Here is a 20260-nt window from a genome sequence, read left to right as displayed (position 1 = left end):
GGATGTAGAAATCTCCGCCCCTCTCTTCAGCAAGAGGATGTAGAAATCTCCGCGCCTCTCTTCAGCAAGAGGATGTAGAAAGCTCCGCCCCTCTCTTCAGCAAGAGGGTGTAGAAGGATCCGCCCTCTCTTCAGCAAGAGGGTGTAGAAAGCTCCGCCCTCTCCTCAGCAAGAGGATGTAGAAATCTCTTCCCCTCTCTTCAGCAAGAGGGTGTAGAAATCTCCACGCCTCTCTTCAGCAAGAGGATGTAGAAAGCTCCGCACTTCTCTTCAGCAAGAGGATGTAGAAATCTCCACCCCTCTCTTCAGCAAGAGGATGTAGAAAGATCCGCCCTCTCTTCAGCAAGAGGGTGTAGAAAGCTCCGCCCCTCTCCTCAGCAAGAGGGTGTAGAAAGCCCCGCCCTCTCCTCAGCAAGAGGGTGTAGAAATCTCCACCCCTCTCCTCAGCAAGAGGGTGTAGAAAGCTCCACCCCTCTCCTCAGCAAGAGGGTGTAGAAATCTCCGCCCCTCTCCTCAGCAAGAGGGTGTAGAAATCTCCACCCCTCTCCTCAGCAAGAGGGTGTAGAAATCTCCACGCCTCTCTTCAGCAAGAGGATGTAGAAAGCTCTGCACTTCTCTTCAGCAAGAGGATGTAGAAATCTCCACCCCTCTCTTCAGCAAGAGGATGTAGAAAGATCCGCCCTCTCTTCAGCAAGAGGGTGTAGAAAGCTCCGCGCCTCTCTTCAGCAAGAGGGTGTAGAAAGCTCCGCGCCTCTCTTCAGCAAGAGGGTGTAGAAATCTCCACCCCTCTCCTCAGCAAGAGGGTGTAGAAAGCTCCACCCCTCTCTTCAGCAAGAGGGTGTAGAAATCTCCGCCCCTCTCCTCAGCAAGAGGGTGTAGAAATCTCCACCCCTCTCCTCAGCAAGAGGGTGTAGAAAGCTCCGCCCTCTCCTCAGCAAGAGGATGTAGAAATCTCAGCGCCTCTCTTCAGCAAGAGGGTGTAGAAAGCTCCGCTCCTCTCTTCAGCAAGAGGGTGTAGAAAGTTCCGCCCCTCTCCTCAACAAGAGGGTGCAGAAAGCTCCGCACCTCTCCTCAGCAAGAGGGTGTAGAAAGCTCCGCTCCTCTCCTCAGCAAGAGGGTGTAGAAAGCTCCGCCCCTCTCTTCAGCAAGAGGGTGGATAAAGCTCCGCCCCTCTCAGCAAGAGGGTGAAGAAAGCTCCGCACCTCTCCTCAGCAAGAGGGTGTAGAAAGCTCCGCTCCTCTCCTCAGCAAGAGGGTGTAGAAATCTCCACCCCTCTCCTCAGCAAGAGGGTGTAGAAAGCTCCGCCCCTCTCCTCAGCAAGAGGGTGTAGAAATCTCCACCCCAGCAGAGACAGCAGCAAAAAACCACCACCCCAAAAAAACTCTTTTTCCGCCTCGGAACAAATATTTCTTCATTTATTGCCAGATGAAATGAAGAAAAATTAGATTATTTGCATCTTTAAATTCTCCCCAAAAAGTTTTGTTTTCTTTGAATTCATTATGCAAACACTACATCCACTCAAAAGTTTCTGAAATGTTTCAAAGTATTCAAATTATCACCTACATACAATCTTTGTTTTCAAAGAAGCTGCACTCCACTTCATATTCACATTCTACATGCACCCATAGGGTGCGTAAACAGGAACCATAAACCCTTGTTTTATATGGGTTTGGCTTACGAGGTTTCGACTTTGCACATGTATTTTTCTATATACCATTGTATTTTTGCGCAGGTCTGGTCTCGCTTTTGCGTGGTATTTTCCCCCAGTGCGGGTCTTGCGTGGTATTTTCCCCCAGTGTGCGTCTGTATTCTTCTTCCTCCGCACTAAACGGCACTGCTGCAGTACAGGTGGTAATTGATGCAAGCAGTGCATACAGTACTGTACTGTACCTTTGTCCCCTTCAACACAGCCTGGTGTTGGCTTAGCGGTTAGGGTGCCGGCTTGGGATCCTAGGATCCTGGGTTCGAATCCCGGTCGATCGCTGAATTAACGCCAGGGGGGTTGACTCAGCCTGTCATCCTTCCGAGGTCGGCAAATTGAGTACCAGCTTGCTGGGATGAATGATCACGGTGTGTACCCCGATTTAGAATAGGTACACTGTATCACTGCGCATCGTAAGAGCGTGACCAAGGGTTGACGTCAGGAAGGGCATCCGGCCATAAAAACATTGCCTCAAATAGGGAACCATGATTGTGTTGGGGCCCGCAAGGCTAACCCCCACTCTAGCGGGGAAAATGGCCTTAAAACGATCATTCATTCATATTCAACACAGCACTCTATGGAATCAAAAGAAATTCCTTTATTTTCAGTTGTTATTTATTGCCTTCGTGATTTTTAACCATGGCTGAAAAAGTGCAAAAAGTGGAGGTTTTGGATAAGTTTGGTCAAGGTGAGAGTGCGGTGTCACTGGGCAGACATTATGGTGTTAATAAGTCCAGTGTCCGCCAAATAAAGATATGCTTGAATTTGAATGCTCTGGTTTGTACACCACGTGCTAGGGTGGCTTCAGAAAACCTCTCCAGTACATGGTGTGTGAGTTTATAAGTGGGAGGGCTGAACCCGGAACCTCACCCCATTTTTACCATCGGCCTTTAATCATATTTTTGCATGGATTTGGTTTACACAGGGGTTTCCAGGAACGTAACAGACGTAAAGACGTAACGTAAAGTACAAGGGTTTACTTATAACGTAAGAGAGGTAACGAACGTAACGTAAAGACGTATAACAAGGGTTTACTGCAATTGATTTATATCACTAAACATGCAGATTTTTTTTACTGTGAAAAAAGTACAATAAGATCTTGTGGTACCGTATAATGGACGATGACAAGGTGAGGGGGGGGGGGGGGGGGGAGGATGCTCACCATGCGAATATGTTCACACCAGCTGTCAAAGTCATGCTCTGTACAGCAGTAGAATCCCTGCAGGAACATAGATGTGCCATTATAGCAAGTAAATGATTATATCAATGCAGTAATCTGAGTACTACACAAAAGTCTATAACTTGTACATCTTGGAGATGTTTATATTTCATCAACTTAAATATTTTGCTGAAGGCACAGCCATGATAACTTGTGTGCGTGTGTGTCCATGTATCCCCGTGTGTGTGTGCCCCTGTGTGTGTGTGTGTGTCCGTGTGCATGTGTGTGTCCCTATGTGTGTGTGTGTGTGCATGTCCCCGTGTGTGTGTGTGTTTTTTTTTTGTAGATCTAAAGCTCAAACGACAAGGCTGCATAAAATCATCAATTTTCATTTTGTATTGTTTAAAAAAAAAAACTATTTTCGTTATTTTGAGCATACTGAAGGAGAAGATTTATGAATACAAACGGACGCAGACGGGCTTTGCATTTTCAGATGCTTTCTGGTTTAGCAGTTGCAACTGGTCCTACCCCCCCCCCCCCCACTCCACCCCTTTATTTAATTTCCGCACACAATCAAAAACCACAATGCGATAAGCTACACAAACTCTTAATCCGAAACGATCTGCAAAATTCCAACTTCAGAATTGACTAACAGTAACAGCAGACCCAACTACTAAAAAAGTGTTCTTTGCTAAAAACGTTTCATTCAAAGCAGTTCATCAATCTCCGAGCAAAGCAGTCTCCGAGCAGTTCCCATGGAAGTAAGAATTAAATTAAAAGCAATTATCAAGTTAAATTGCAAAAAACTAACAACAGCCTCGCTTAAATAAATGAATATATACAATGAGTTATAAAATCACAAGATATGGTAAATTTTGTCAGATTTCACTCCAGATTTGGAGATTATTTAGTTTACAGCATCCAATCCTCATACCCAAATCCAGATTTCGATGATATGCTTCAATTATGTAATGATTATAATCAATCGTGTTTCCATGGCAAGGCACGTGTGAGTAGGCCGAAACAAAATGGCGGCTTAATAACCCAGCGAGGTGCAGTGGGATGACCAAGATAGCGGGCCGCCATATTGGTAAGCCACTACATCGGGTTTTTTTAATTTTTCTTATGAGCACCTCATTAATCATCTTCAAAAAGGGTGTTATACACACCCAAACACCCAGTTTTCATCTTTGCAATTTGTTGGAGGTCCAAGGGTATGCACGCAAAGTTTGGGGCCGCTAGGTTTCATGGTTTTGTAGTTATGGAGGAGACAGACTGACACGGCCTTTTATTATATACACTAGAATATAAGACCCGTCGCTTCGCTGATGGAAATACCAATCTTTGCTGCGATGGCTAATCTATGGGGGAAGAAAAAAAAAGGATTACTGAGAGATCCTGCTCTCCGTGCAGGGATAACCAAGTCACATGTTGGCATTTGCAGTTTTCACATGTTGGCATTTGCAGTTTTCACATGTTGGCATTTGCAGTTTTCACACGTGTGTCCATGTATCCGAAAAAAACAAAAAACATTTGGATCACAAACACTCCCGGGAGTTACCCGAATCCACCTTAGTTGGATTTATTGAAATCTGTTAATCGGTTCTCAAGTTATAACATGACAAACAAACAAACAAACAGACAAAGACAGACAGACGGCTCCTTTTGTAATATATACTAGTGAGGTACCCGACTACCCGTGCTACGCACGGGTGGGAGGCCAGAAACAAACAGACAATGCAGAAACGGCGAATGCTAAAGCATGAAACCAATAAATTCCACATTCCTGTAGCACCTTCAGTCGCATGTCAGACATGGATAGCAAGTTCGTGAAGGACTTCCATGAAAAACGTACGCGTTGGCAAACAAACGAGTAAGTTTGTTCCATACCCAGTCAATGGCGAATCTGCATTTGGCGATCTGCGAATTCACGTTTAGAAAGTAGAAACCGTCACGGCATTTCGTCATTCACTTGGACTCGACATCTCTTTTTTCATTCCAAACAGCATAACTCCAATCACAAATGAAATAACATTAATATAAAAAATAAACTTCTAACAACATTCGTGACATAAAGAAATATTTAAATCCTGATGTGAAGTTCCGTACGGTTGGGTGAATACAATTACGAATTCAAAATCGTAATTGTATTCACTCAATTCCAATCATCAATTGATACTTTAACAAAACGATGAACACGACTAACATTTAACGATTTAACATTACGATTGAATAACCACCTTTAGAGGTTTAACATTACGATTGAATGACGGTTATATTTGGATATTATCAAACCCGCGCATTGCCGTCATCTGTCCACTTCCGCATTCGCGGCAGGTTCATAATTGTCATCAAAATCTAAACAGTATTTGTGGAATTTCAATAAAAGCCACATCACTGTTCATATCGGTAACTATTATTTCATCGTGTTTGGAAAAACTGGAAAATTTGAAAAAATTGGAAAAACAATATAGCCCATTTTACTCCCAGGGGTCCCAGGAATACCCACACAAAATATCGTTGCGATCGGTTGAGCCGTTTTTGCGGTACCTTCGAACGGACAGAGGGACATTTGGTGAATTATAGTAAGATATATATATATATATACATATATATTGTTGCGGTTTTAGAACCCACACTTGTAAATATGACATCACTTGTAGATATGACATTAAAGGTTAAAGGTAGCACCCCTAGTTAGTCCACAGGCAACACGTAGGCCACCATAGGAACTCAGTTATTTCATTAATATGTGTTTTAGATAAGGCCGTGTTTCCAATAGTTGAATCTGCGTCGCGTCGATCAAATAAGAGTAGGCCCATTCCGTCCATTTTGCGACCTCCCTCTCCAAGCGATGCCATTACGCGCCTCTGCCAGCAGCGTTCGCTGCCTTGCGCTGAAGCTCGCTCAAACGCCGCCATAAGCCATGCGGTTAGGCCCGAGGAAAAAGGGGGCGGAACGCCAAGAAGAAGGTGTGGCATGTCAACCAGCCGTCAGAGGCGTGGCCGGTAAGCCCTCACCAGCCAACCAGGGCTAAGGTGAGATCGCCGACGGGCGTGGTTTTGAGGCGTGCGGAGCGATCTTTGCTCGCATTATGTAAGCGCGAACGCAAAGCCCTTTCAGAGGACGTATTCAGCGGCGCTCATGAAAGAAGGGCTCTCGCGAAGCACTCGAGTGGAAGGTTGGTGGTAAAAAGGACTGCGCACATGAACTTGGACTTTTGATGAGAGCGCTGGTCATAACGGGTCTGATACGGAGCGCACCTTTGTGAGAGGACTCGGACGGGAGACCGCATTTCAAAGAACTTATACGAGACTTGTTGAAGAAGAGCGCGCTTGTATTAGAGAACATTGGAGAGGGTGTGTTTAGCACGACTGTACAATTACTACGTACGCAGGACACCACCCCCCCCCCCCCCCCCATTATATATAAGGTCCGGTCGCGTTCAACTATGCGCGGAGCTGCCTGCCGGGTTTCGCCCCTGGACCGGAGCCTGGACTGGAGTCGACTGGAGCCTGGACCCTCTACCTGACCATCTACCAGCTACAATCCCCGTGTGAGTTTGTATGTTTGTCTGGGGTATTAGAGTAAGATTGTTTTAAGACTGCCCTGTGTACTGCTTCTTCCTCTTCCTCTCTTGTACATCCTTTTGTTTCCTCTTCCTTCTGTATATTTGTAATAAACCCATCTTTGTTCTTCCTACCTTCTGGTTTCCTCTCCATCCGATCGCATCCGTCCTTTCTATCATTGGGTAAACGTGGCACGATTGAAACCGCTCAGAATCGGGTTTAGTCACATTGTTAACGGCTCGGATCACGGATTGCTATCCGCTCGGCAGTTTCCATCTTATCCGTGGTTCGAGCGGGAGTTATCTCCTTGCTTCACGGCCGGTGGTAGTACTTAGGTAATTGGACTAAGACTCGACCAACAACCCTATTTACCACCGACTGGAAGGAACGTTATAGCTTCTAAGGACTTGAGTCCGCCAGCTAAAAAGATAAGGGGAGCACCGACCCCCGTGATCCGCAACAACTAGTGTCAGGAGTGGGATTCGGAACCTGGGACTAAATTTAGTAGACAAAATTTTGGACACCAATTGTGCATATTGGCCGTAACAATTGGTGTCTGGGAGCGGGATTTGGACCCGAACCAAATTTTTTTTTCTTTTGAAAAGATTTAGGTCAAAAATTACGAGCGGCCGAAATTGTATTACCATCTAAATTTTAAATCGTGCCATGGATAACCAAGGCGATCGGATGCCGGTGGGGGAAAATGGGGAAATAGAAGAGGGGTTAGAATCAACCCAGGACCCCAGGGAAGAAGTGGGAGAGATGGAGGAGGAGAATGAAGAAGGTGCGGTAGTGGGGGTTGCAGGCGCACAAAATGGCGGCGCCTCGCAAGTGGCGGCGAGAATCGAGCCCGCAGCGCCAATAGATATGGGCTTATTTATGACCCACATGATGGCCTTTATGGTCAAAACGGAGGATAGTCTGAAAAAAACGAGTGGGCAACTGGACACCCGAGGGGAGGAAATAAAAGAGTTGGGGGACAACTCCACTCGGGACATAAATAAATTGGAAACTAGAATGGGGGAGCAATTGGCAAGTCAAATTGGGGGGTTAGAAGTCAAATTGGGGGGGTTAGACAGCAAATTTGAGGGATTAGATAGCAAATTTGGGGGATTAGACAGCAAATTTGAGGGGTTAGACAGCAAATTTGGGGGGTTAGAAAAGAAATTGGGAGGATTCGGAAGCAAATTAGGGGGTCAATTAGAGGACGTGAATGGCCAAGCCCGGGAAATAAACGAGGGGTTAGCGAGGGGAGATGCCAGGTATGCAATAAAAGCATTGGGGAGGGACAGAGACCACAGATCGGGCGGAAGGGTTGCGGGGGTACGCGACGAGGTAGCGCGGCTTGAGGAATGCGGGTTAAGCGAAGTGGAGCAGGGCAAAGTCACGTGGACCGGGGTAGAGATCGAGACCCGGGGTATGGGGAAGTCGGCGACCGCCGAAGTAGAGAATTTTATTTTATTAGCACCAGTGGTCGTCGAGCTTAACAAGGAAAAATAAATCAAAGAAATTATAGTCGAAATTGAAATTGCAGAGACGGCAGGCATAGAGGCATTATCGGAGATGGAGATGGTATGTGTACAAAGTCCGTGTTCGCATTTTTCACGCGCTTGGGATCCAGACGTCACCCGGGCGCTCGTAGAAGGTCCGTGGTGCGCTGTGTGAGTGGAAATGGCGCGCGTGTGCGAGTGTATTACGGAGAGTGAAAGCGAATGCACATCGGAGTGTAGGTGTGATGAATGCGGTACAGAGTGTGCGTTGGAAGAGAGTGGGATGGATGAGGAGAGTGTGCGAGGATGCACACCTGAGATGGTTGTGGCGAGAGTGCGGGAGAGCACACCAGAGCGTGTTATTGGGCGTGCAAAAGAGTGCACACCTGTGGGTAAGGGTGTGCTGAGTGGGTGTGCAACAGAGTGCGCACCTGTGAGTGGTACGGAGTACGTACCGGGAGAGTGCGCAAGCAGGTGCGTGAGAGAGGTGTGTTACGAAGTGTGTAACAGAGTGTGCGAATGGTAGGGATGTGCAGGAATGTGCGCGAGAGGAATGCATGGAATGCATGGAGTGTATGGAGACGCCTGGATGTGTGAATAAGAAAAGGAACGCGTCGTGTGAGAATGCGACTGGAGCATCGACGCTGACAGGGGCAGCGGTTAGGCTGACGGGTAGCCGACACGAGCTCTCGGGCATGGTATTCTTTGTGTGCTGCGGGGGCCGGCGTGGATCGTTGCCGTGTCGCTCCTGCAAGGAGCGCCGTGCACGATTCGGGCCGGGCCCCGCCCTGCACGCTCGGTGCCGTGTTTTGCCAGGTAAGGCGTCCGGCCCGGTTCGAGGGGAGGTAGGAGGGTTCGGAGCGGCGCCCCCTTGTGGTGGCGGCGGTCCGGCCGGGGAAGGCTGGACCATCGCGCTTGGGAGCGCAAAGCGTTGCGTAGGGATGGTGCCTGGAGCCTTGGCCCGACAAAACCTCCTCCCCTGAATCCGAATGCCGGACGGACCCAACCTACAGGAGACTGACCATCCGCACGGATAGCCGGCTTTTCGAAGTCGAGCTGTAAAAAGGCATTTCCACCCCGAGAGGCTCAGTGTAGTGGACGATTGGTAATAGCAGTAGTAATGGCGATAGTGATGTAGAGGGATGGTAGCTCTGCCATCCCTCACATCCTTTGGGCACATGAGCTATAGATTTATGGGGTTTGGCAGCGAGAACTAGCCCGGGAGGGTTAGGATAAATGTATAGGGACCGAGAGATGACTATAGGTGACCAAGATTTAAGTAGTGACATTGTACCTGTAGTAGGGACGTAGAGTAGAGTAGTTGATTGATAATGACGGGGGATGTGCATAGTATAAGGGATGACAGGGAGAGCACTAATATTAGGGGAGATAGATAGCCAGATGATGCTGTGTGCATGAGGATCTTTGTGGTGAGGGTGATGAAATGAGGTATTGCGAATGTAAGTTCTTGGTAGTGCTGGTGAGATGAGGCAATGCTCGAGAGGGATGTGTGTGTGTTGAGTGATTGACCTGCATGATGTGCAAGTGAAGTACAGGTGTGTGGAATGAATGGTGTGGAGTGAGTAGTGTGGAATACGTGGAGTGGAGTGTATGGTGCGAAGGAGTGGATGGGGGAAGGATGGACCCCTTCACGAATACCTGGGGGGGATAGTTTAAAAGTAGGTAGAGGGAGTAGGTAAATTTGGTTGGATATTGACATCTGTGGTGCTGAAAGTAGCAAGGTATTGCTTGGTTTGGTGCATGAGTAAAGTGAAATGGCTGGGCGTGTGGCCTGGTAGTGAGAATGGTTAAATGGGCACTCCGCCACTGGTAGTCTATCGGCCAGGTGAGGCCGCAGGTAGGCCCTGGGAGCCAGGTAGTAGAGTTCAGTGGGGCCCGTGGATCCTGAGAGAGGACCCGGGTAGCCCGATGCCAGAGGGGGCATTAGTGGGGTAAGGGAGCCAGAGGGCCTTCCCCAGGTTAGGGTGAGGAGCTAGGTAAGCTCGGGTGGCAACTACAGTGGCGGAGGTGTGCAGGTGAGCGGACCTGCTGGTGAGCCACACGACCCAGCCCAGAAATTGTGCGAGGGCACAGGAGAAAAATCGGGGGAGTGAGACCCCAAATTCGAGAGCACCACAGTATGTGCAATGGGAATTGGTTTTTAGAACTGCATAGTGTAGAGTGACCAATGGATTGGCAGGGCGAGACCCCGGGTAGTTTAACTATGTTAATGTCATTTAGAAGTATAGCTAGCATGAAAGTCTCTTCGCACCATCCGCATCCACTCACTAAGGTGATAAGACTCGACACCATGTTTTGCAAACATTTGGAAGGTAAAGACGCATCTTGACGTGGGGGAGACATTGTTTGATATTCCATCTCTTCCTCCTGAGGAAGGATTGATGACGAATTTGGATTTAGAGGGGATGGGAAAGACAAGACGTTAGCGACGAATTTGTAAAGGTGTAGATTGTGTAAATACGGGGTAGGGGCAAGGGTAGAGTAGGTGACATGGGGGGTGACGTACGAGTAGGGACGAGCTTTCTCAGCTCGCTCTCCCGCACCCCTCATCTTACATTACCTTGTATTGATGTGTACCCTTGTGCCCTTCCCCCGCTAATCTGCTTTGTCTTCCTTCCCCACTCATGGACCATGTTCTTTTGTGCCCGAGGGGAGTGTGCAGGTGTCCGCAGTTTGCGCCCGCACCCTTGCTGCCTCCTGCCTGCACTGATGCACCATATGGACCACACGGTCTGTGGCCTGGCACCACTTATGGCCCACACATTCTGTGGCCTGGCACCTCTGCTGGGACCGACCATTGTTGCCAGCGGTATCTGGCTTGTGGACCACTGTGTTTTAAAGTGGCATCTATGCCCAGCAGTGGACAACCTGAGTTGGCCCTGCTGGCCATACAAATAATAAAAAGTGGACGCGATGTGTGCCCTTTTTATTAAATAAATAACATCAAGCAAGAAGACAGCCAGAAACATCGGCCCAGCAGAGAAGAGAAGAAGAAGACACCATTTATTATTTTTGAAATGTGTTTTGTGCCTTTTTCATGGATGGTGCTATTATGGTGCTTGTTGGTGCATTTTTTGTTTACTATGGTGCATACTGGTGCATATGGGTATGGTGTATCGGTGCAGTGCATGGCAATGGCATTTTCCCCTTCTCAAAACATCTTCTCTTTTCCCACAAAAGACAGGTCCTGGGTTGCAGTTTGTAAATAATTAGTGTCTTGTAAATAATGCTCCCCACCGGCTAAATGTTTAGGTTGAAGATCATTCCGTAATTTGGTTAATTGTGGGCGTGAGTCAGTTAGGTAGGATGCAACGCAGCAGGTGGGACATATCTAGTGTTAAAACTGTCGCACTCAGGGTGAGGTTAAAAGTAGAGGGTAACCACACCTAAGTGTCACATTGATTTAAAAGATAGTCCCTTTTGTTTCGGCTCGGGGCGAGCCTGGAAAAAGGGGGGGCGGGAGGGGGTGCAGTGTTGCGGTTTTAGAACCCACACTTGTAAATATGACATCACTTGTAAATATGACATTAAAGGTTAAAGGTAGCACCCCTAGTTAGTCCACAAGCAACACGTAGGCCACCATAGGAACTCAGTTATTTCATTAATATGTGTTTTAGATAAGGCCGTGTTTCCAATAGTTGAATCTGCGTCGCGTCGATCAAATAAGAGTAGGCCCATTCCTTCCATTTTGTGACCTCCCTCTCCAAGCGACGCCATTACGCGCCTCTGCCAGCAGCGTTCGCTGCCTTGCGCTGAAGCTCACTCAAATGCCGCCATAAGCCATGTGGTTAGGCCCGAGGAAAAAGGGGGCGGAACACCAAGAAGAAGGTATGGCATGTCAACCAGCCGTCAAAGGCGTGGCCGGTAAGCCCTCACCAGCCAACCAGGGCTGCGGTGAGATCGCTGACGGGCGTGGTTTTGAGGCGTGCGGAGCGATCTTTGCTCGCATTATATAAGCGCGAACGCAAAGCCCTTTCAGAGGACTTATTCAGCGGCGCTCATGAAAGAAGGACTCTTGCGAAGAACTCGAGTGGAAGGTTGGCGGTAAAAAGGACTGCGCACACGAACTTGAACTTTTGATGAGAGCGCTGGTCGTAACGGGTCTGATACGGAGCGCACCTTTGTGAGAGGACTCGGATGGGAGAGAGCGCATTTCAAAGAACTTGAACGAGACTTGTTGAAGAAGAGCACGCTTGTATTCGAGAACATTGGAGAGGGTGCGTCTAGCACGACCGTACAAATATTACGTACGCAGGACGCCAGCCTCCCACCCCCCCCCCCCTGCTGGACCAGAGCCTGGACTGGAGTCGACTGGAGCCTGGACCCTCTACCTGACCATCTACCAGCTACAATCCCCATGTGAGTTTGTATGTTTGTCTGGGATATTAGAGTAAGATTGTTTTAAGACTGCCCTGTGTACTGCTTCTTCCTCTTCCTCTCTTGTACATCCTTTTGTTTCCTCTTCCTTCTGTATATTTGTAATAAACCCATCTTTGTTCTTCCTACCTTCTGGTTTCCTCTCCATCCGATCGCATCCGTCCTTTCTATCATTGGGTAAACGTGGCACGATTGAAACCGCTCAGAATCGGGTTTAGTCACATTGTTAACGGCTCGGATCGCGGATTGCTATCCGCTCGGCATTTTCCATCTTATCCGTGGTTCGAGCGGGAGTTATCTCCTTGCTTCACGGCCGGTGGTAGTACTTAGGTAATTGGACTAAGACTCGACCAACAACCCTATTTACCACCGACCCGAAGGAACGTTATAACTTCTAAGGACTCGGGTCGGCCAGCTAAAAAGATAAGGGGATTAAGCCCCCCCCCCCCCTTGATAAGGGGAGCGCCGACCCCCGAGATCCGCAACAATATATATATATATATATATATATAAATACACATATGCCTAAGAATCCTGATGTTCAGCTTTTATACATAGGTATTTGAAAAATAAATGTACAGTATTTCATTTACAGCAGTTCATGAGTAACTCTTTGATGGTCTTGGCCACCATTCACTTAAAGTGTGTGCTTCAAAATTCTGCTCTGGGGTTTCAATTGTAATAAACTCATATCACTCAGAAGACATCCTGGCATTGTACCAACTCACTGCGTAATACATTCATCGACTATAGTACTTTTCTGGCATACTGATGGGAGCAACATGCATCTGCACATAGTCTTTCACAGCAACGAACCTATGGGCAAATCTCTTTTCTTTATTCATCTTCACAGCAAATGATTCACTCATTTACGATAGTTGTGGTGAGCATGGCTTTCAGGGGGAAAAAAAGGTGGGCGTGAAAAGTGTGGGATTCCCAGCATGAAAACAAAAATAAATCAACCTCCAGTATTTGAGCTCTTCCATAAATTATCATACTTCCATAAAGTAAGATAATCATTCAATTTCATGAAGACACGAGGAAAATATAAACAAGTACAGATACATTCAAAGTACACCGCCCCCATGCCAAATAATTAAATATCCTACAGCGCGGCATTGCCGGGGCGCCTCCGGCGCCCGGCAATACCGCATTGCAGCTCATAGAGGCTGCATTGGGAAGGAGAGGTGTACACTAATTGATTGATTAATTGTATAATTAAAATCAATAAAATATCATCACAAAATATTTTCTTAATCAATTGGCTAATAGCATAACTAAACCACTAGTGCATCATCTGAAGATGTATCTTTTAGAAATTTAATTAAATAAGTCATTAATAAAAAATTAAATAATTAATTGATTAATCAAAAAATAATTAATAGATTTATCAATAAATAATTAATCGATTAAATGATTTATCAATAAATCAAAAATATCCTTGATAAACCACCACCTTTTCATCCGAAACTGTAACTTAAAAAATTAATTAATTAGGATATTCATCTAATAATTAAATAATTAATCGATTAAATGATTAATCAATAAATCAAAAATATCCTTGATAGCCACATCACTTGGTCACTGTCATGTCCAAATATTAGCTTCCCAGCTCAAAAGGTGCCTGAGATATTGGCCAAATGAGAAAGAAAATAAATAAATGATTAATAATGAAAAGAAATAAATAATAATCATTAAAAAATTAAATTATTAATCAATTCGGTCAGAGAACACATAAACCACCACCATTTCATCAGAATCTGTAACTTTAAAAAACAAAAAAATTTTTTTGTCATTAATCGAATAATTAAATAATTAATCGATCAATTGATTAATTGATTAATTAATAAATAAAAAATAGCCTTTGCAGCCAAATCACCTGGTCATTGGCATGTCCAAATATCAGCTTCCTAACTCAAAAGGTGCCTGAGTTAATGGTCAGAAGAGAAAGGAAATTTGATTAATTAAATAAGTACTTAATTAATCGCTAATAATTAAATAAGAAAACGTCATGCGTAGCACGATACTTGCAAAATCCACCCTCCCCCAAAAGTTTTCCAATGATACATGATGGCCTATGTTGACCTTTTGGCCTATGGTGACCTCAAAAATACTTGGTGGTTGAATTCAGTCACCAGATATGCAAGTCCTCTTCAAATTACAAGTCAATTGGATGAAAATTGAGGATTTTAGAAATTTGGCCTATGTTGACCTTTTGGCCTATGTTCACCTAAAATATAATTTGTGGTTGAATTCAATGACGACATATGCAAGTCCTTTTCAAATTTCAAGTCAATTGGATGAAATTTGAGGATTTTAGAAATTTGGCCTATGTTGACCATTTGGCCTATGTTGACCTCAAGAATACTTGGTGGTTGAATTCAGTGACCAGATGTGCAAGTCCTCTCCAAATTTCAAGTCAATTGGATGAAAATTGAGGATTTTAGAAATTTGGCCTATGTTGACCTCAAAAATTATTGGTGGTTGAATTCAATGACCAGATATGCAAGTGGTCTTCAAATTTCAAGTCAATCGGATGAAAATTGAGGATTTTAGAAATTTTGCAAAGTTGGTGACCTTTGGCCTATGTTGACCTTTTGACCTATTGACCCCAAAAACAATAGGCTTCTGGCATTTGACCAACTCTACCACTTCGTGAAGTTTGGTGAAGATCGGTTGAAAATTGTGACCTGTAGGCCGGTGACAAACTAACAAACAGAGTCACAAACACAACCGACCAATATACTTGAAAAATCTTCGATTTTGCAAGTAATAACTCCTCAATTAATTGATTATTCAAAAAACAAAAATACCGTTTTTGACAAAGGACTTGCTCACTACTGTGCCGAAATTTCAGCTTCCTAGCTCAAAGGATGGCTGAGATATCGTCCAGGCAAACAAACAAGAAAACAAACAAGTACACATGCATTCAAAGTACACTGCCCCCATGCCAAATAATTAAATATCCTACAGCGCGGCATTGCCGGTGCGCCTCAGGCGCCCGGCAATACCGCAGTGCAGCTCATAGAGGCTGCATTGTGAGGGAGAGATGTACATCTAATTGATTGATTAATTGTATAATTAAAATCAATAAAAGATTTATCACAAAATATTTTCTTAATCAATTGGCTAATACCATAACAAAACCACTTGTGCTTCATCCGAAGATGTATCTTTTAGAAATTTAATCAAATAAGTCATTAATAAAAAATTAAATAATTAATTGATTAATCAATAAGTAATTCATCGATTAATCAATAAATAATGAATCGATGAAATGATTAATCAATTAATCAAAAATATCCTTGATAGCCACATCACTTGGTCACTGTCATGTCCAAATATTAGCTTCCCAGCTCAAAAGGTGCCTGAGATATTGGCCAAATGAGAAAGAAGATAAATAAATGATTAATAATGAAAATAAATAAATAATAATCATAAAAAAATTAAATTATTAATCAATTCGGTCAGAGAACACATAAACCACCACCATTTCATCAGAATCTGTAACTAAAAAAAAAAAATTTTTTTTGTCATTAATCAAATAATTAAATAATTAATCGATTAATTTATTAATTCATTAATTAATAAATCAAAAATAGCCTTTGCAGCCAAATCACCTGGTCATTGGCATGTCCAAATATCAGCTTCCTAACTCAAAAGGTGCCTGAGTTAATGGTCAGAAGAGAAATGAAATTTAATTAATTAAATAAGTACTTAATTAATCGCTAATAATTAAATAACTCATCAATTAATTGATTAATCAAAAAACAAAAAATACCGTTTTTGACAAAGGACTTGCTCACTATTGTGCCGAAATTTCAGCTTCCTAGCTCAAAGGATGGCTGAGATATCGCCCGGACAAACAAACAAACAAACAAACAAACAAGAAAGAAAGAAAGCAAGAAAAAACAAACAACCAGAGTGAAAACTGAGTACTCTCTTTCAGCATGCGTCACTGCTGAGCCCCCTTCGGTGCCCAGCAATGACGATTTGCAATGCCTGGCGATGGCATAGGAAAGGAGCGGTGTACAACAAGAAAGCAAGAAAACAAACAACCAAAGTGAAAACTGAGTACTCCCTTTCAGCATGCGTCACTGCTGAGCCCCCTTCGGTGCCCAGCAATGACGATTTGCAATGCCTGGAGATGGCATAGGAAAGGTGCGGTGTACAACAGCAGAATAGGTTGGAAATGCCAACAGTGGTGCCTAGAGATAAAATGGAAAGAGATGAAAAAGCAAGGGATGTGGGTAACAATGAGAGGTAGGGAAGACCACAAGGGGCGGACAATATGGATAAAGAAGCAAAATTTGGGGGAATGGAAGAGAGGGGGAGTAGAGGGATGGATGGGTGGTTTAATGAGTGTATAAAAGATTATGGTTTTGGGTGGGGGATGATCTGGGATGGTAGCGAATAGCTCTCTTGAAGATCTGGAGGGAAACGTGATTGAAGAGAATGTGGAAGTTGGTTCCACAGGTAGGAAAAAAAAGGGGAACAAATGAGTTGAGGTGAGCAGTGATCCAGGACTTTGGGAGTTTCACTAGGAAGGGGTTTCTGGCGGACCATATGCATCCTGTAGATACCAGGTGGGTACAAAGCACGGAGATTGCAGAGGGTGCAACACCATAAAAGAGGTGGAAGAAGACAGAGAGACCACCGATCTGTCATCAATTGCAAAGTTATAGGCCCATCGATTCAGCTTCATCGCAAGAGATTCCAACGATCTTGAAAGCCGTGGTTTCCACGGCATCAAGCTGAGCAAGGTGTAAGGCAGGGGTGCAATGAAGCTGCGGAGGAAGGCCTTGTAGGTGGATAGGAGTTCAGGAGTGCCAACTTAGGACTGTGCATGACAGAAGATGCCCTGTCGGCAACTGGCTTTGGTGGCCATCTTTGAAATGTGGCTTTCCCAGGAAAGATTATGGCTGAGAGGGAGACCCAGGAGTTTGAATGAATGAACTTCTTCAAGAGGATTGTTGAGGAAGTAGATGGGAGGGTTTGTGGTGCGTTCCTTTCAGAGAGAGAGCGAGAGAGTGTGTGAGTGTGTGAGTGTGTGTGTGTGTGTTTTCTCAGGATTAAACGACATTTCCAAGTGTTTGACCAGTTTGTGATTTTGTGAAGGCCTGACTTGAAGAGAGGGAAGCAGTTGCTGCCTCTTTCACGGGTTTCAGCTAGTTTATTGAGGTCTGCTCTCAATGTGACTTTTCCTTTTCAGACATTGGACGAATAAGACATACACAGAGGTTCCCAGTAAAGTTTAAAGTCTATCCAATTGGCGTTGCATACACTGATGGCTCACCCTGGCCTGGCTGCGAAACATCAGGATGACAGTTTATAGAGCTGGGTTGAGATTCCAACCCAATGTGGATGGCTGAGAAGCTAGTGTGCATACCTCTTAGCTATCCACCCAGCTCTAAGATAACAATAGCAAAATGAAACAAAATAAAAACAAACAATGAATATCGAGACGTAAAGTTGTTGTCGTTGTATAACCCCAGAGAGATCTCCCGAACAGGCCCATGGTACGGAGACAACCAATCTCCCAGGAGCAAACCAGAGATCCCCCACATCTAAGGTTGTATACCCCTACCTTTGTGAACCTCGAGCCATGAGAGAGGCAGACAAAGAGGCAGAGAGAGATAAAAAGGAGTGAGCCGGTCCATGGGGATCGGTCAGTGCTATGACCATTACTGCGCTACCAGGATTCATATTGGGGGTGGGGATAGGAGGGGGTAGACCACTGTGAAGAGTGTTACGTGTTCCTCCCCGACCCCCTGGTCACGGTGTACCTCCGAATCTCGAGAGGAGCCACGGCAGAAAAATATGTTATTCTGTGTTAGAAATCAATAGTGAAACCACACCAATGATTTTAAACGAACAAATGTTGCATTAAAAATCACACACAAGAATAACGGTACAACCAATAGCAATCCAGAGTGCACTCTATATATCTTAGGATGGTACCATCAACTAAAGTCAGATAACTCACTGCGCTCCACGTGAGTGAAAAAGGACACTCCTCAATGTCTCTATAACCTTCTCCAAGGCAAAGTTGTTTCGCTCCAGCGATCGCTAGACCGATGTCCAGTCGAAACCCGATTCCCGCTGTCCAGTCGAGACCCGAATCCCGTACAGATGGCAATGGCAGTCACACAGCCAAAACTGTATAAAGGCGCCCTCCAGAGGAGCACGTTCACAGCTCAATCAGCAAACCGCAACGTAATTGGAGACGACGCGGTCGTGCACACACATCCCCGACAGACGATAGGATATTGAGAAGAGCTGACGCGTAGCAAAACCTTTGTCGGTGAACGAAGCACGAGGTTCAAAATGGCCGACGGCTCTTACTTGAGTCGATGCGACCAGGCAAGGATTCGTCGGAATCTCAGCCTAAACCTGACTACGCAGATTTCTCAATCCCAGCAATAATACCTATCGCAGGATGTCCTTTCAAGGAACTCAAAATTCCCTCGCGACCTTCGTTAGACAACGCTCGCTACGGAGCTCGACATCACGAGTCTTGTCCGACTTTTCTCGCCACCTCTTCCTCTTCCCCTCGCCGTCTTCCAGTTCGGTTTCCTGTATCATTTAAAGTTAACCTTTTTAACTTTTGATAACTGTTCGTGAATACTAAACCTTTTGAAGATAATAATAGTACATAATATCAGAAATATGTCAAGTGGGTGAAAACCACAACAACGGAAGTGACGAATCCGTAACAAGAGGAATCCCCGATAGTTACAGTTACAGACCCCACCTGGAGTTACAAATCCCTAAAGGTATACCCATTGCTGTGGGTCCGAATTTTTTGCACAATCAATCAAGACAGCATCTGTATGCTGTAGGTACAAAAACAATTATAATCTTTCAATTTACAAGATATTGTGAGGGGTTATTGAAAATTAAAAGTAGGCGACCAAAATGGTTCAATACTCCAGGGGTTAATATAATCGTATTCAGTTCGTTGAAGCCGAAGGATGGTATTTAATTATCCGGATGCCAGGCAAGCCTCGAATGTATAACCAGTGGAAAACTTCCCGAGAATAATTAAAAGAAAAGAAAACCCCAACCAGTTAATTATGAATGTGCATAATCAGCCATGCTGGTGAGGTTTCTTCATGGAAAGCACAGTTTGAGGTGTGCTCAGATCATAAAAGGCCCAGCTTGAGGTCTGCTCAAAATTGGTCCTTTTTCTTCCCAGACATTGGACGAATGAGAAACATAACAAGCTTCCCAGTGAACAATGTAATTTTAGCTTTCATTTTTGCCACGCCCACGAAGAGAATGCTACCATGGTACAACATGGCAAGGTTAGAGTTTGTGCATAGTCTACTCACATACGCTAGAAATTAGAGTGCACGTTAGAGTATAGGCTTCCTCCTGTGTAGGATTCATGACAAAAGTGCAATCTTTTTAAAGTCACTGGTCACTATTGTTAGAAATACTAAGCATATTACAAGGAAAGCAAGGCTTGCCCATGTGTCACTGTCCAACATTTAAGGGCATTTAAGGGCATTGGGCCTGGAACGCTACAACACTTAGGGGAGACCATTGTAAGCATTCCTGGTCAAAACATATATGAAGAAACTTGATGAAACCCGTGAAATTTAAAACGTCAGAAATATGCCCATGTCACTCCCCCCTGCAAGACCTTGTTGTGGTTTAGGAAAATGTACACCCAGAGGGGAGGGAGGAGCACATCCATGTACACCTTAGGAATCCCAAGGTAGTTATTTCTTAGTTTGTATAACTTCACCAATTGTTTAAGGGTTCGGAAATGGGGACATGCGTTGTTGTTAGTATAGTTTATGTATTCCCGGAGTGATGTATCCCCATTTCCAACTATCTCTTTCTTTCAATCCCCATTCGGTTCGTTCTCTCAATCCATTCTCGGACCGCTTCACCAAGTCTCAATTCATCAACAACCTCTCCTTTACTTTCAATCC

The 20260-nt window shown here is 44.9% G+C and overlaps 1 protein-coding gene across 4 annotated transcripts in view; it reads right to left on the bottom strand.

Annotated features, from left to right (window-relative positions):
* ATG4B (autophagy related 4B cysteine peptidase) overlaps positions 1–20260 on the bottom strand; it is a 146666-nt gene that overhangs the window by 56426 nt on the left and 69980 nt on the right. For 2 of the 4 annotated variants that reach the window (XR_013624436.1, XR_013624438.1), the window contains exons 11-12: positions 4656–4780; positions 2864–2920 (exon numbers count right to left, since the gene is read on the bottom strand). Coding sequence is in view for 2 of the 4 variants with exons in the window: in XM_068127757.2 (XP_067983858.2) it covers positions 2864–2920 (57 nt within the window). In the remaining 2 variants the exon portion in view is untranslated. The remainder of the gene's footprint in view (positions 1–2863; positions 2921–4655; positions 4781–20260) is intronic. The other 2 variants (XM_068127757.2, XM_068127767.2) reach the window with 1 other exon arrangement.

This window comes from Myxine glutinosa, chromosome 1 (genome assembly GCF_964187855.1).
Source record: "Myxine glutinosa chromosome 1, kmMyxGlut1.1, whole genome shotgun sequence".
Lineage (NCBI taxonomy): Eukaryota > Metazoa > Chordata > Myxini > Myxiniformes > Myxinidae > Myxine > Myxine glutinosa.
This window is presented reverse-complemented; position numbering and strand designations above follow the sequence as displayed.